Source organism: Phyllopteryx taeniolatus, chromosome 5 (assembly GCF_024500385.1).
Source record: "Phyllopteryx taeniolatus isolate TA_2022b chromosome 5, UOR_Ptae_1.2, whole genome shotgun sequence".
In the NCBI taxonomy this organism is placed as follows: Eukaryota; Metazoa; Chordata; class Actinopteri; order Syngnathiformes; family Syngnathidae; genus Phyllopteryx; species Phyllopteryx taeniolatus.
In genome coordinates this window covers 32579528-32593134 of record NC_084506.1, presented here as the reverse complement: position 1 = coordinate 32593134, position 13607 = coordinate 32579528, and the positions used below count along the sequence as shown (strand labels likewise).

At 40.7% G+C, this 13607-nt stretch overlaps 1 protein-coding gene across 1 annotated transcript in view; it reads right to left on the bottom strand.

Moving 5' to 3' along the window:
- Positions 1-13607, bottom strand: part of cdh13 (cadherin 13, H-cadherin (heart)) — a 265858-nt gene that overhangs the window by 157366 nt on the left and 94885 nt on the right. Inside the window, exon 3 of the mRNA XM_061775059.1 lies at positions 4202-4407. Coding sequence (XP_061631043.1) covers positions 4202-4407 — 206 coding nt within the window. The remainder of the gene's footprint in view (positions 1-4201; positions 4408-13607) is intronic.

Here is a 13607-nt window from a genome sequence, read left to right as displayed (position 1 = left end):
ATAAAAACTAAAGTGAAAATTAAAGTTCAGTACAAGTGCACGTTTGCTTACTTTAGTTTTGCTCCGTCAATACATTTGATAGAATTCTCATCAAAAGAATGACCCATGGCTGACTGTATAATCTTTTCACAGTGAAATTTTGTGTCGTTTGCACTTTTACATGAGGTTCAGCATTTTGCTTTCCATACTAACAATAAATCCAACCATAAACACTGACAAATAATGTGTATGCTGCGGAGCCTATTAAATGTCAAGCCTTCTAACCAAATGGTGTGAATAAATAGGATTGAATCTAGTAAGAAAAGGACAGCCAATAGGAAAATCGGTAAAAAGAATTACTGAGTAGAATGGTGACAGAAAAAGATGATAACATGTGTTGCTGTGCGGTGTATGCAAGATGGCCTTAGTCGACATTCAAAGCTGGGTAAAAGGAAAATCTATTTGCCTTTGCAGGAATTAAATATTACTGTGGATGGAATGTTGAATTCATTGCGTTTGCAAAATAAAAGAAGGAAACATAACAAAAGCTGAATAAATAGGTTTATGGACATGGAATATTTCCCCTCTTATCAGTTGTTATATTTGAATGATGCTTGCCTGTGCCCCCACAAGGCAAGAATATTTTCTGCACAACTGCTCTCGTGTGCACTGTGACAAAAACAATATCGCAGAATAACACACACAGTCCATTTCGGGATTATGGATTTGTGAAATTGAAATGGATCCTTCCACAATTAGGCATACGATCTCTTTCAATTCAGACTTTTGTGCACAGCAAAAAGCTTTTTACAGCCTCCTTTCCGCCTCTGGCCATGTCTGAAAACAAACTAATAGCTCATGGAATTGAATATTATCTCCACCTTTCCTCAGTAAAACCGTCACCGTACTAGTAAAATTGTCACTGGATGTTTCCATTCAGCATTTAAGAGGGAATAAAGAAAAACACGGATTAGAACTTTTCTCTGCACTTGATATTTATTTCAGTATCAAAAAGGAATTTCTTTCAAATAACAGCCACTCACCTCAATTTTGACAAACATTTCAGTATCAAAAAGGAATTTCTGTCAAATAACACCCACTCACCTCAATTATGACCAACGAGTTGACTAAGTGCTCAAGTAGAGATTTAAAACTCAGTTTCTTGCTGAGAGGTTTTCAGCAGACCCAGTTCAAAGGTAAGACAAATCATCTATTGTTATTGTCAACTGTTTAAATATGTCATCTGTTAGTTATCAAGGCGTCAAAAGAAAACGCTCAATGGTCAACTTGAGACGGTGCAGAGGCGTGAGGCGGGGAGCGGACAGGAAACACGGAACGTGAATAAAGAAAGGAACAATAGCTGGAAGATTATACGGGACCCTAAGCTAGTGGAGTTTGAGCACATTAATTGATGGTGAAATAATGTGAGCTTTAAAATAACCTCCCTCGTGTTTTTGCTCTCTGGCTGGGGCCTGCTAACAATTGTTTTCGTCTCGCTCTGCTCTGGCTCATTCACAAACAAAATTCAACACGAATCAAAACAATGAATTAGAAGCTAGACAAAGACGTGAATCCACGTATTTATATTGGTTGCAATATCTAAAAGATATAAACTAGTTATGATAGAACAACCATTTTCATTTGTATAAGATGCAATGTGATTTTAGCTCAGTCCAATGTAAAGTCATCAGCATAAGATGCAAAGTGTAATGTATAACTGAAGAGCTGTATATTAAAACAGTTGCTGCTATATTAATACAGTAATCCATTTTCTATATATATATACTACTTTTCAAACTTTGGGTGGGAGACAGGGTACACTCTGGACTCTGCAGTTGTGTGAGGTTGCATGTCATCATACTGGGGGATTCTAATATTCAACCCCTCTAATGTAGCGAAGAACTAGTGGCAGGACTTAAGGAATATAAAAAAATTAGGCTTTGTTGTTAATCAATTCATCTAAAGTTTTGACTTTTACATAAGTAAATGCTGTTGAATTTAAAGTGATTTTTGTTTTTTTTTGGCAGATAGACTGCCTACTACATAAACAGACTTTGTAGACAAGTGCATGTTTTTAACAAAGTACAATTATAGAATATTTGACTATAATCGTGCTTTGTTAAAGGTGTTTCTACTAAATCTTCTTTTAGTAGAAACCACTCTTATTTGTGATCTCATTTTGTCCAGACAGGGAATCTTCTGATGTTATTTAATTGGGACTTGTAGTCCAGTCATAGGATTTGGAAATTGACCCAGATTTTCTGGAAAAATCCTCTCTAAGTTGAGGCCTTTTCACACTGTACTTAGCAACGTGCAGCGCACCATTGATGAACCCATTCACTGTGTACGTATGAGTTGCGAGGGTATCAGGACGGAACGCTGTGCTGCGTCGCGGCATGATGTACAATGTGGGAATTTGTCATGACGTGCCCTTGAATTCAAAACATTTGAACTCAAGAGCAGCGACATCAGAAGGTACGGTCCATCCAATAGGAGGAGGGCTGGCGGAGTGATTTCAGAGTGTTCCCAGCAATAGACCAACCGGCGGGAAAAGCCTCCCCGTTACTCCCAGGTGGGCTGCTACACAAGCGCTTCCAAATATGGGCAAGCTTGCACTGGGGCACTGATGTCCTTGGACACTGAGAAAACTAAGTGCAGTGTGAAAAGCCCTTTAAAAAAACAGAAAACTTTACAGAAATGTATTTTTACTCAAGTTAGTCAGTAGAGTTAACCGTAGTTAGCTCTTTCACATTAAATGCATTTGTCAATATCAACACAGTTTTGCTCGCGTTAGAATATGTGCACCACATGCGTAAATGTCAAGACAGTTACTCCAATAACATTCGAAAGGAAACATGCAGGAGCAGATGGCAAACACCATACGGCAAGAATTTGATGCAACTCTGTCACTGTAACCCAGCAGAGGCTGCGGTGAGAAGTGCAACGCGAAGAGACTGGCATGAAATAAAGGCAAAGCTGGAGAAATGAGGCCAGTGCGGCACTGAGAGCTCCGCCCAAAGGAAGATGAGCTCTGAGTGCTGAAGGAAACACAGAATTTGTCTTCAGTCCCTGGGAGCATTTTCCCGTCAAGTCACTGTAGTCTCATTGACCGAAACAAAAGTTTGGGCAATGGAGGATATGGAACACTGGCACCTAAATTTGTATTCACGTTCTCGACACAAACAGAAATTGAAGAGCAACACTACTGAGAGGTCATTTGGACCGAATAACATTTACGGTCAACAAATATTCCGCATTGCAAATAAATTGAAAAATATATTGTTGGTGAACTTATGTACAGTACATCTAAGTATTTCTCAAACACTTGGGACTTATATATCTCTAATAATTCAGGTAAGTGTATCATTCTCTGCATTAATCTCTCAGCTACGTACTGTATGTATGGCTTATACATATCAAGCGTTTAGAGCACTACAAATGGAAATTATTTAGACAAGTGCACAATATCCGTGCAGGAAATTGTTGTAAAAGGAACGATGCAGTTGGTCTATTTGAAGCTTTCAACATTTCCACATTTCCTGTGAATGATTTTAATAGTGTGTTGCTACATCTTGTTAGGGTGACAGTATGTTCAAAGGTTAAGATTACAAGACTTTTCACCTTCAATAAAGGTCAAGATAGCAAATTTCAAATAAATTGGCATTTCAGACAGACACCTGTTCTATTATTGAAGACAGACTTCCTGTGTGTTTGCTTTCAAAGATTCAAGTTTACTAATAAGAGAATAATAAATTCGTTTTGGCTGTGTTAAGTTTTGGTTTTTTCCTGCGCTTGTGTGGGTTTTCACATAGTCTGGGTGCCGAGCAGCTGAAGACTCAGGCACCGATGGTGCTGAGGCAAGAGGTGGGGGTGGTGAGGAGACCAGCAGAGGTTGAGCAGAGGGAATGTACGTCTAAAAGAGGTCACAGAGGGAGGCGGGGGCTGAGTTGTGAGGAGGTGCTTTTTGTAAAGGATGCGGTACTGCACAGGGCGAGAATTAAATTGTATTCAGTGAATATGTCATATGAATATATCTGCTTCGATGAACTTTGCAGTGGAGGCAGTTTCTTGCTGATGACAAACATCACCATTAAACATCTCTACTGTCTATATCACATGATGCATGGTACGCACATTTAAATCAGCATATGCAAGCTCGCAAGCTAGATATTTGACTGCATTTCAACACACAAAGTTTGGCTTACAGCTTGTGTTGACTCACCTTGAGAGCTTGCGGTGACGGTAGTCCAGTTATGTCCACCTGTGCCATGTCATCTGCATGAGCACTAATCCCGTGGATGAATATGACCGGCCCGCTGTATGTCACATCTCGCAGAGGCACCAAGGTCAGGTCACCGTCGACTCGGAAGCTGGTGACAGACACCTCAAAGGCCACATCTTCATTACCAGCACAATCATCAAATTCAACTGCAAATGGAAAAGAAAAAAAAGAATAATAATAATAAATAAAAAATGGGGAGAATGTCAGACGATCAAGTAAAACGCTTGTTTCTGATTTCCCTGTGAAGAAAGCAACGTGAGGGTTTGCCAAATGACCCACACAATATTGCACAGATAAACAGATGCCCTGAAGATAAAAATATACAGCAAAGAACATCAAGAAGGGCTTGGTTGCAATAAAAGTGCCAAAAGAGATCAAATTCACATGCCTCCCCCCCCCCCCCCCCACACTAATATTTATGACCTGCTGCTTTGTTTACATTTTGAACCAGCTGTTTACACAAAACTCCTGAATCCTCAACTGTGAGCATACAGTGAGGCCCCCCTGGTTATGTCCAAAGATATTAGTTGCACTTCACGACTGAACACAGATCAATAGCCGTTGAAAAGACTGATTACATTCATTCAGAATAGGACTGATCTTTTGTTGTTGTTATTCTTTGTTAAACGGTCAAATATTTGAAAACATACTTTGAAAACTATTTTGGTATAGGTCGAAATGATAATGTTTTGGTTTTTTTCCACAACACCTCGTTATTTAATAGGCAGCATTCTAAATAAGTAAGAAATTACAATGTCTAGTACGGTCATTCTTATGGTCAAAGACCGTAAACGTGTAGAAAAAATAATGATATAGAATGTTTTTATTTTTTTATGTCTGGCTGCTAATTTAATGGCAAACACACTCAGAAAAGTGTAAATCCGACACGATAATTTTAGTGGCTCATCAGCCATCAACGTCACTACACGACACTGATGGAAACGTAATTGTTGGTGCGGTGTTAGTGTCAGAAAACTGTGTCTATTGTTTGGGCATGGATGGAGATCAGATCACGTTTTAGGACCAGTTCATGCAGAAATCCAGGTAATCACACTTTTTTCCTTGCAACTGTATAGCGATTGAAAAAGAAAAGAAAACGTTAACAAAAAACAAAAAAAATCAGATATAGCCATTCATTGGGAATGGGGCACCTAAAAATCTGTCAATCCAGCCATGACAGATGCTTATGCCACGTATGATGAGTTGTTTTTTTTTTTTTTACTTTTGAACCACATTGCTCAAGGAAGGTTTGAGCAGAATACCAGAAATTTGCACCAATATTTCGGGTGGTCGGCTGGAGGTTCCACTGTATTAGAAAGATTTGCTTCGAATGGCCAACTTCTCAGATGGGAGCATGTCTCGCCTGACTGATGCTGCTGGGAATACTAACATTCTCCAGTCACAGCCATCCTCTTTTTTTTTAATCACTCCTACACCCTAACCTCACTGTTACAACATGATTTCCTTGTCCTCCCCCACTGCGGATTCCGGAGGGAGGTATCCCACAGGAAGTGAGCAAATGTTGACGCGTACACGTGTTGTTGATTAGGGAGGCAGGTGCAACAAGGATTCACATTGTGCTGTGAAACTCTGCGTGGGTCTCATAGTGCACAACAAAGGGACAACAAGGCTCCAAGTGTCTGCCTCAGAACATATGCTGCTTTATATAACTTGTTTATAGTACGATTTTCATTCCTGCTTGGCTTGATTCTTTTCTGATAGCATACTTGCCCCATCTGGTTCTGATTATAGATGCACAAGTTTATTAAAATCCAAGCCAAAACACATTACTAATATACGTTCAAAAAGCCGTGGCCCAATGGTTAAGATCATCGCCTGCCACCGTGGGGGACTAAGGTTCAAGACCCCGACCGGACCATCCGCTAACATCCCCCGGGACTCATGGCTGTGGTGTCCTCGAGCAAGACGCCGGTACCCCGAAATGCTCCCCGGGCGCTTCGGCTGCCCCCTGCGCCAGTGTGTTCCACTAACATGTGTATGTGTTCGCTGTGATGGGTTAAATGCAGAGAACCAATTTCGTGTGCATGCATGCATGCACGTTCATGACAATAAAAGATGATTCTTCTTCTTCTGAAAGTGCAAAATAAACCAGCTTTATTATGTTCTTCTAGGACCAGAGAGAAATGACACATTTGTTATGACAAAAAAAAACCATAACACATAAAAGGAAGAAACTGTTTATAAAGGTGTAAGATCGCCTTCTGCACTGCCCTATTCAGATTCCAAATTGATGGGGTTTCTTTGCATTGAGGTTATTGTTGCAGATTTCAGACTACCTCTCTTTGAAGAGGAAACAACGGTGATCAACAGTGAGGAATACGCTTTTCTGCTTCATACACATCAAAATGTCAAATATCTGCCTTTTAATTCGAGGCCATTTATTGCTCACCGCTGGCCAACCAAATGTAGCTACACAAACAAAAACAATTACATGATACAAAAAAATATGTGTGCATTTGTTCTAAAATATGTGTGCATGTGTCTATCACCAAGGTTTTACTGTTGAAAGGTGTTTTTTCCTACTACTATGTTGTGTGGAGACTATGGCTTTGAGCCCCTCGATCCATTCACATTATGCCCTTATTATAATAGCACCAAGTGCACAGTGCAGTTACGGTTAATGCTGCTAGACTATAAAATGAATAGTCTGAACTCTTATCAGAGCACTCATTTAGTACACTTAACCTTTGTGACTGTTTCGACATCTGTCTTTTATCTCACTAGCTGCAGACACTTTAAAGTCATCCCTCTGGCCAGATTCAGTTTTTGTTTTTTTTAACCATGTAGACAGACGGTATGAGAGAATACTGTGAGATAATAATGCACAAGTGAGCAGAAAGCAATTGAAGCTCTAAGGACATGACAGGGCATGGAGCAATAGCAAACTCAACAAGCTTCATCCTCTCTTGTAGCCAAGGCTTAGTCTCTTAGTCTCAATATTCAACTGTTAAATCTGATCCAAAACATGAGAGATGTATTCATTTCCATCCTCTTTGCAGGCCTCAGATTTATTTCAATACCACACTCTTTAGAGTCTACAAATTGCAGTGCCAAACAGTGTCAGTGCCATTTGAAAGGAAGGAAGCCAAAGAGTGTTTGATGGTATTCTCATGCTATCAGGTTTTGGAGGAAGAGGGGGTGATTTCGAAAGGGAGCATGGTGAGCTGGCAGCTTTGAAGTCAGACAACAATGACGGAACACAACTTAGCCTACTTATCGCCGACGCTTTTCGTAGTGCTAGCCCACGCAACTGTTCAAAACATGGATTAGGCTCACCAAAATCCCACACTGAAGACAACTACCAAATATGGTGAGTGACTATTTGCAAATTGGAGATTAAAAGTTCACTTCAGACCAAAAACCTCCCATGAAGACTGATGATGATGGACACAAAGACTTGGTGCGTGGACATGCGGGACTTGCGGTGCAGCCCCAAACTGCTCGATGTGCGCCACCATTGGTGCAGGGCCTGCATGCTGGTGCCTCACCTTTGGTCCGTTAGCAGGTTTGACCTACTGTGTGTGTCCATGTAGCATATTGAATGCAGTATATCAGAATGTTGATTGAGTGAAAAAAAAAAATAATGTATTCCTCTATGAAACCTCGCCACATACCGAACGTGATACTGTGAGTGACATGCCTCTATTTTTTATTTAATATCTAATTTTGCTTCTCATATACTTCCATGTTTTTTGTTCCCTTTTAGGGATTTTTGGGTAGATTTCATTTCTGTCGCCATATTCAGTATGTCAAGTCGATATGATGGAATTGATGAATAGGCGACGGTGGGTGTTTTTCGAGTTGATGACTTGACAATGATGTGATATTGGCTCATAAAAAGACTTCTCGGAGAATTGCCCGGGCCAAGCCTCACTGCTCCAACCCATAGTTTTGAAGAGCGATTAAAGCACAACTTGTGTTAGCAAAAATGTGCTTATTTAAATAGCATAGGGGCCTTGTACGTTTATCACGATGTACCCAGCTGGAGCGTACTACCGTTATTTCCACATCTCTCTTTGTTTGATAAATATTGCTGCCCAGCGTGCTTCTTCCAATTCATTTATGTTTTTTTTTTTTTTCTTTGTTTTGTCAGTCTGCTGATCTCTTGTGGCCTTTTAAAGGTTGGCCAAGTACGGCAACTTCCTACTGAAGTGTTTGTCAATAAAGAGCTCGAAAGCATTGCCATTACCCAAACCAACTGAAATTCATCTACAGCTTTTGTGTTTTAGTGCAATCCAAAAATACAATGTCGAAAATCCTTTTGATGGTCTCAAAGGATTGTCTTAGTAGATAAACACAGCAGTCTGCAAGGTACAGTAAATCAAGATCATGATTAAAATTCTGTACTGTTGTCTTTCCGTTTGACTATTTGTAAAGCACTCTTCAAAAAAGAAAAGAAATGTAAGAAATGGTAAAAATGTCCAAGACAAATGAGCAGGAAGACGTCTTTCATAACTCTCATCAATTTGCAACAAGGACATAAAAGAAAGGCGGCACGGTGGCCGACTGGTTAGAGCGTCAGCCTCACAGGTCTGAGGACCCGGGTTCAATCCCCGGCCCCGCCTGTGTGGAGTTTGCATGTTCTCCCCGTGCCTGCGTGGGTTTTCTCCGGGCACTCCGGTTTCCTCCCACATCCCAAAAACATGCATGAATTGGAGACTCTAAATTGCCCGTAGGCATGACTGTGAGTGCGAATGGTTGTTTGTTCCTATGTGCCCTGCGATTGGCTGGCAACCAGTTCAGGGTGTACCCCGCCTCCTGCCCGATGACAGCTGGGATAGGCTCCAGCACGCCCGCGACCCTAGTGAGGAGAAGCGGCTCGGAAAATGGATGGATGGATGGACATAAAAGAACAAAGAAATGAATGAAGTAGTAGATTTGAAGGAATATATGATCATAATGCGCATTCATTTGCAGCAGGGGAAAATGAGCTCTCATAACAAACACAAATAAATTAATGAAATAGATTTTAAACTACAATGAGAAAAGAACAAAGACGTCGCTGTAACATGGCGTATCATTAGTTATGGAAATGCATGACATGCCTGAAATAGCTGCATTCAAAAACTCAAAACAAAACAAGACTTTTAGTTTCACAATTTGCTGTAGAACCCTGACTTTAGCTCATATCGTAGTAAACACGTAACAAGAATGTTTTTTGTTTTTTTTTGACTTGGGTAACAGTGTCTGGAAATGTGACTCAGAAGAGGATACAGTAAGTGGGAGAAAAGGGACGGATGATTGATTTAACTTTCAATGGTAGGACTTCTGTATTAGGTCTGGACGAAAAGAACAAGCAGTGAACTTAAAAGGATTATCGAGACACTCGGAAACATTGTTTTTCATTGGGTAAATGTTATCTTAGCTCCATCTTGTTGTAAATTACACAGAATGCCTAAACTAGTTTGAAGAAAAACATGTCAAAAATGTAATTGTGTTTATTGTTCAAAGCTATGTTTCCAAAAAAAAAAGTGTCAAAAGCATAGGGGGTAACACTGTGAAGCACTGACTCATTGAGTGGAGGTACAGAGATTGTGTGTTGAATCAACAGCTTAAAAATGTGTTAAAGCTGATTATGATAAGCTGGCACTTACAAAGTGGATCTGTCACTAACAGCTTAGTGGCTGACAAGTAACTCTACAAACAGTTGCGCAGTCAATGCTCGCCGGGCCCTCAGATGGCTAATTCCAATCGTACATCTTTCACCGTGTACAAGGAGATGCTTTGTTTGCTCTGCTAAATATGTCGTTGCAGAGCTAATGGATTTATTTGTGTTCTGATCAGTGAGCCTCGCTATCCGGAGAGGCATCTTTTCTGCTGATTTGCTTTCATGTAAAAGGGGACAAACAAAACAAAAGTGGTCGGCAACAGAAACAAGAGAGTCAGTCCAGTGAATTTCGCTGCCGTTTTCCAGACCTACGGCAGTACTAATATCTATTAGATTCATTCCGATCTCAATCTGTTTCACTGAACCGTTATTGATAAGAAACCAACCATCTTGCCGAGTATATCTGATGCCGACCCAATCTTTCTGCAGTTCGAAAAAGGCACGAATATAAAAGCACTGTCTTAACCGTAAGACCCATAAACACGCCCTGATAATTCAATCCAAAGTGGTAGGGATGGGACATGCAGTTTAATCAATAACGCATTGATACATTGTCGTAACTGTCCAATATGTGACGGGCTAAATAAATACAAAAAATAATAATAATAATAATAATCATTTTTAAAAATCAGTTAAAATGAGATTGCTTTAAATTGATAAAGCTGAAAGACTCAGGCATAATTAGATTAGAAATGTGCCAATAATGAGTGTACAATAATTTATTTCATCCTCTGTTATACTGTGTCTTAAATCATCTCAATGATGCCAGCGGCCAAATCTTTTCATGGCGCTCACAAGTATCGGTCAAATTCAAACTCGGGTCTTAACGTCTTGGTGTAAGACTGAAGAACTGCAGTAAGTGGGGCTACATTTTGGACAAGACTCATGTGATTTGTTATAAAGTACCCTGGAGTCACAACACTACACGTAATTGAACGTGTACTGTACTTTGATGTCTCCAATAGGGAGCGAACAGTAGCTCTTGCATAAAAAACAAATTCTCACACCGCTCGTGAGAAACTCAACCTGCTCTTTAGACATGTAGCACATATGCATTGTTGTGGAACGTATGGGAAGTTGTATCTGAAATATAGCTAATATAGATGGCGGTTTGAAATGCGACAGAGAGACACGTCCCAACAAGGCAGATGCAGGTACGGTACGTGTACGTAAGACGAGACAATCAATTCGAAAAATGACATCAAAGAAACATGTTTTCCATAAAACAAGAAAATCCAAAGAGTACAACCCTAATCACATGGTGGCATGAAGAGAAGTCAGAATATTGCCAAAGTATTAAACAGGGCCAACATAACAATGGACAATAAAATCCAGTCGATGTCGAATACGTCAGCTCCATCTCGGCCCTCCCGGACTTACTGAATGTGCAGCGCCTCTAGATTCCCAGCGGCGTCACAATAGCGAGGCGGCAGATATCAGCAACTCCAGATGCCGTGGCCGCATTGCTGGAACCATCCATCCATCCATCCATTTTCTGAGCCGCTTCTCCTCACTAGGGTCGCGGGCGTGCTGGAGCCTATCCCAGCTGTCATCGGGCAGGAGGCGGGGTACACCCTGAACTGGTTGCCAGCCAATCGCAGGGCACATCGAAACAAACAACCATTCGCACTCACAGTCATGCCTACGGGCAATTTAGAGTCTCCAATTCATGCATGTTTTTGGGATGTGGGAGGAAACCGGAGTGCCCGGAGAAAACCCACGCAGGCACGGGGAGAACATGCAAACTCCACACAGGCGGGGACGGGGATTGAACCCCGCACCTCAGAACTGTGAGGCTGACGCTCTAACCAGTCGGCCACCGTGCCGCTTGCTGGAACCAAGCCAAGCTAAATTGATCTGACTCATTTCCAAACGGTTTACACTTGCAATCATGTGGATGTTCTCGATGCTCAATTAAATTAGTGCAGCGTCCATCTCTCGGAAATAAGCATTAGGCTAATCTACTATACTGTATCTCTCGTTTTATACCTCAACTTTAGCTCATTTGTGAACGCAGCACATTGCGAAACAAGGTCAACCTCAAGACTTCAAATATTTTCACATGATGCAGCATCGTATATCTGCCATCCTTTTGTGTGCATTTTCCTTGACATGCTGCAGCACCTAATTTAACATCACCCGTGTTTACCAGGATGCAAAACAGACACCTTTTCTCTTTGCTGTCCATTGGTCACAAACACCAACAAAAGGCAAGACGCAGTGAATAAGACCCTCATTATGACAGTCACTGCTTTGTCTGGCAATACAGATTGCACTTCTGCTGTTTTCATTGCATGACAATGCATGTATTTGCCTCATGCATAAAGAGTTGGTTGAAAGAATTGAAGAATCATGAATATTTATTAGAGCCTCGAACAGACGACCTTTATAAAAATCCTATAATAGCTATAATACCTCGACATGCAATGACCCCAACAATCCTGTTTTCTAGTCATCATTTAAATTAACATCTATGAACACATCTATGTGTTGAGACAATCAAAACAAACAAGTAAGTGTGATATACAAGAGCGTAAAAACACCTAGCGTTATTAGTCTAGTGTCATTGAATTGATCATTCATTATACTAATTGTAATCCCTCGTGTTGTTTCAAAAAAGTCCATTTGCTGGCATCTATGTTATACTGTAAATGATTTATTAGTGTGGCGAGAAGTAATCTTATCTTATTTTACAGTCATCTTGTTGATGACACAGACAGTACACATCCCATTTCCATGACACTGCCGAGTGGTGGCACCCATTAAATATATGTAGGTGCAAATCAAGATGAAAAGAGAAGTTCCATTGCCCCCCAGGATGAAGAAAACAAAAAAAAAAGCCCATCACCTATCTTTTCCCCGTCTACTGCACGTGACATTGTTAGGCTTGATGCTTATGTTGTGCTTTACTGATGAAGACTGGTGTGCAATTTAGTGTGAAGAGAAAAATAAGCACAGTAGGGCACAGAACGTTGTAGAAGCTCTCTGCTTTACGGAGTGCATTTACTATTTCATCCTGAGAGAATGTACTTGGTGACAGTCTAGATGGCGTGATACCAAGTAATACCATCTGTCATCTGGACTAAACTACTCCCAAGTAAGGGAAAGGGAATTTTTTTTTTTTTTTTTTTTTAACTCCTACTACTTTTATGTTTCAACCATAATTCTTGGGCTATACGGCATTATTACCTTTTACGAGAAACAAAGAGCATCTTTCTTTCCTTTTTTAGAATGCCAAAACAATCAAGTGCCTCTTCTCAGTTGTTTCATGGAATAAAGTCACTGACAAGGCACAGCTGGATGGGTTCTGTAAAGATTTGTGAAGGCGACTCCCACTGTGGATAGTTTATTAGATGGGTAAGAATAGATATTTGATCCTATGTGTCATATATGGCAAGACGTCAGCTATTTGATGTGGGGTGTCTTGAGGGACATACAGTAAGAAGGGAGACTTAAGAGTAGGTTAAATCCACACATACACATTTATCCACCTCAAAAAGGGTCACGGACGATCTGGACCCTATCTCAGCTGCCCCTCCTGGACTGGTCACCAGTCAGTCACTGAATAACAACCATTCACACTCATGTTAATACATGTGACTCATTTAGAGTGCGTGTTGTTGGAATGTGGGAGGAAACCGGAATACCCAAAGAAAACCCACATGAGAACAAACCACCTCCACTCCCTGCAAACTCTCAGCGGAAATGAACAGAGTT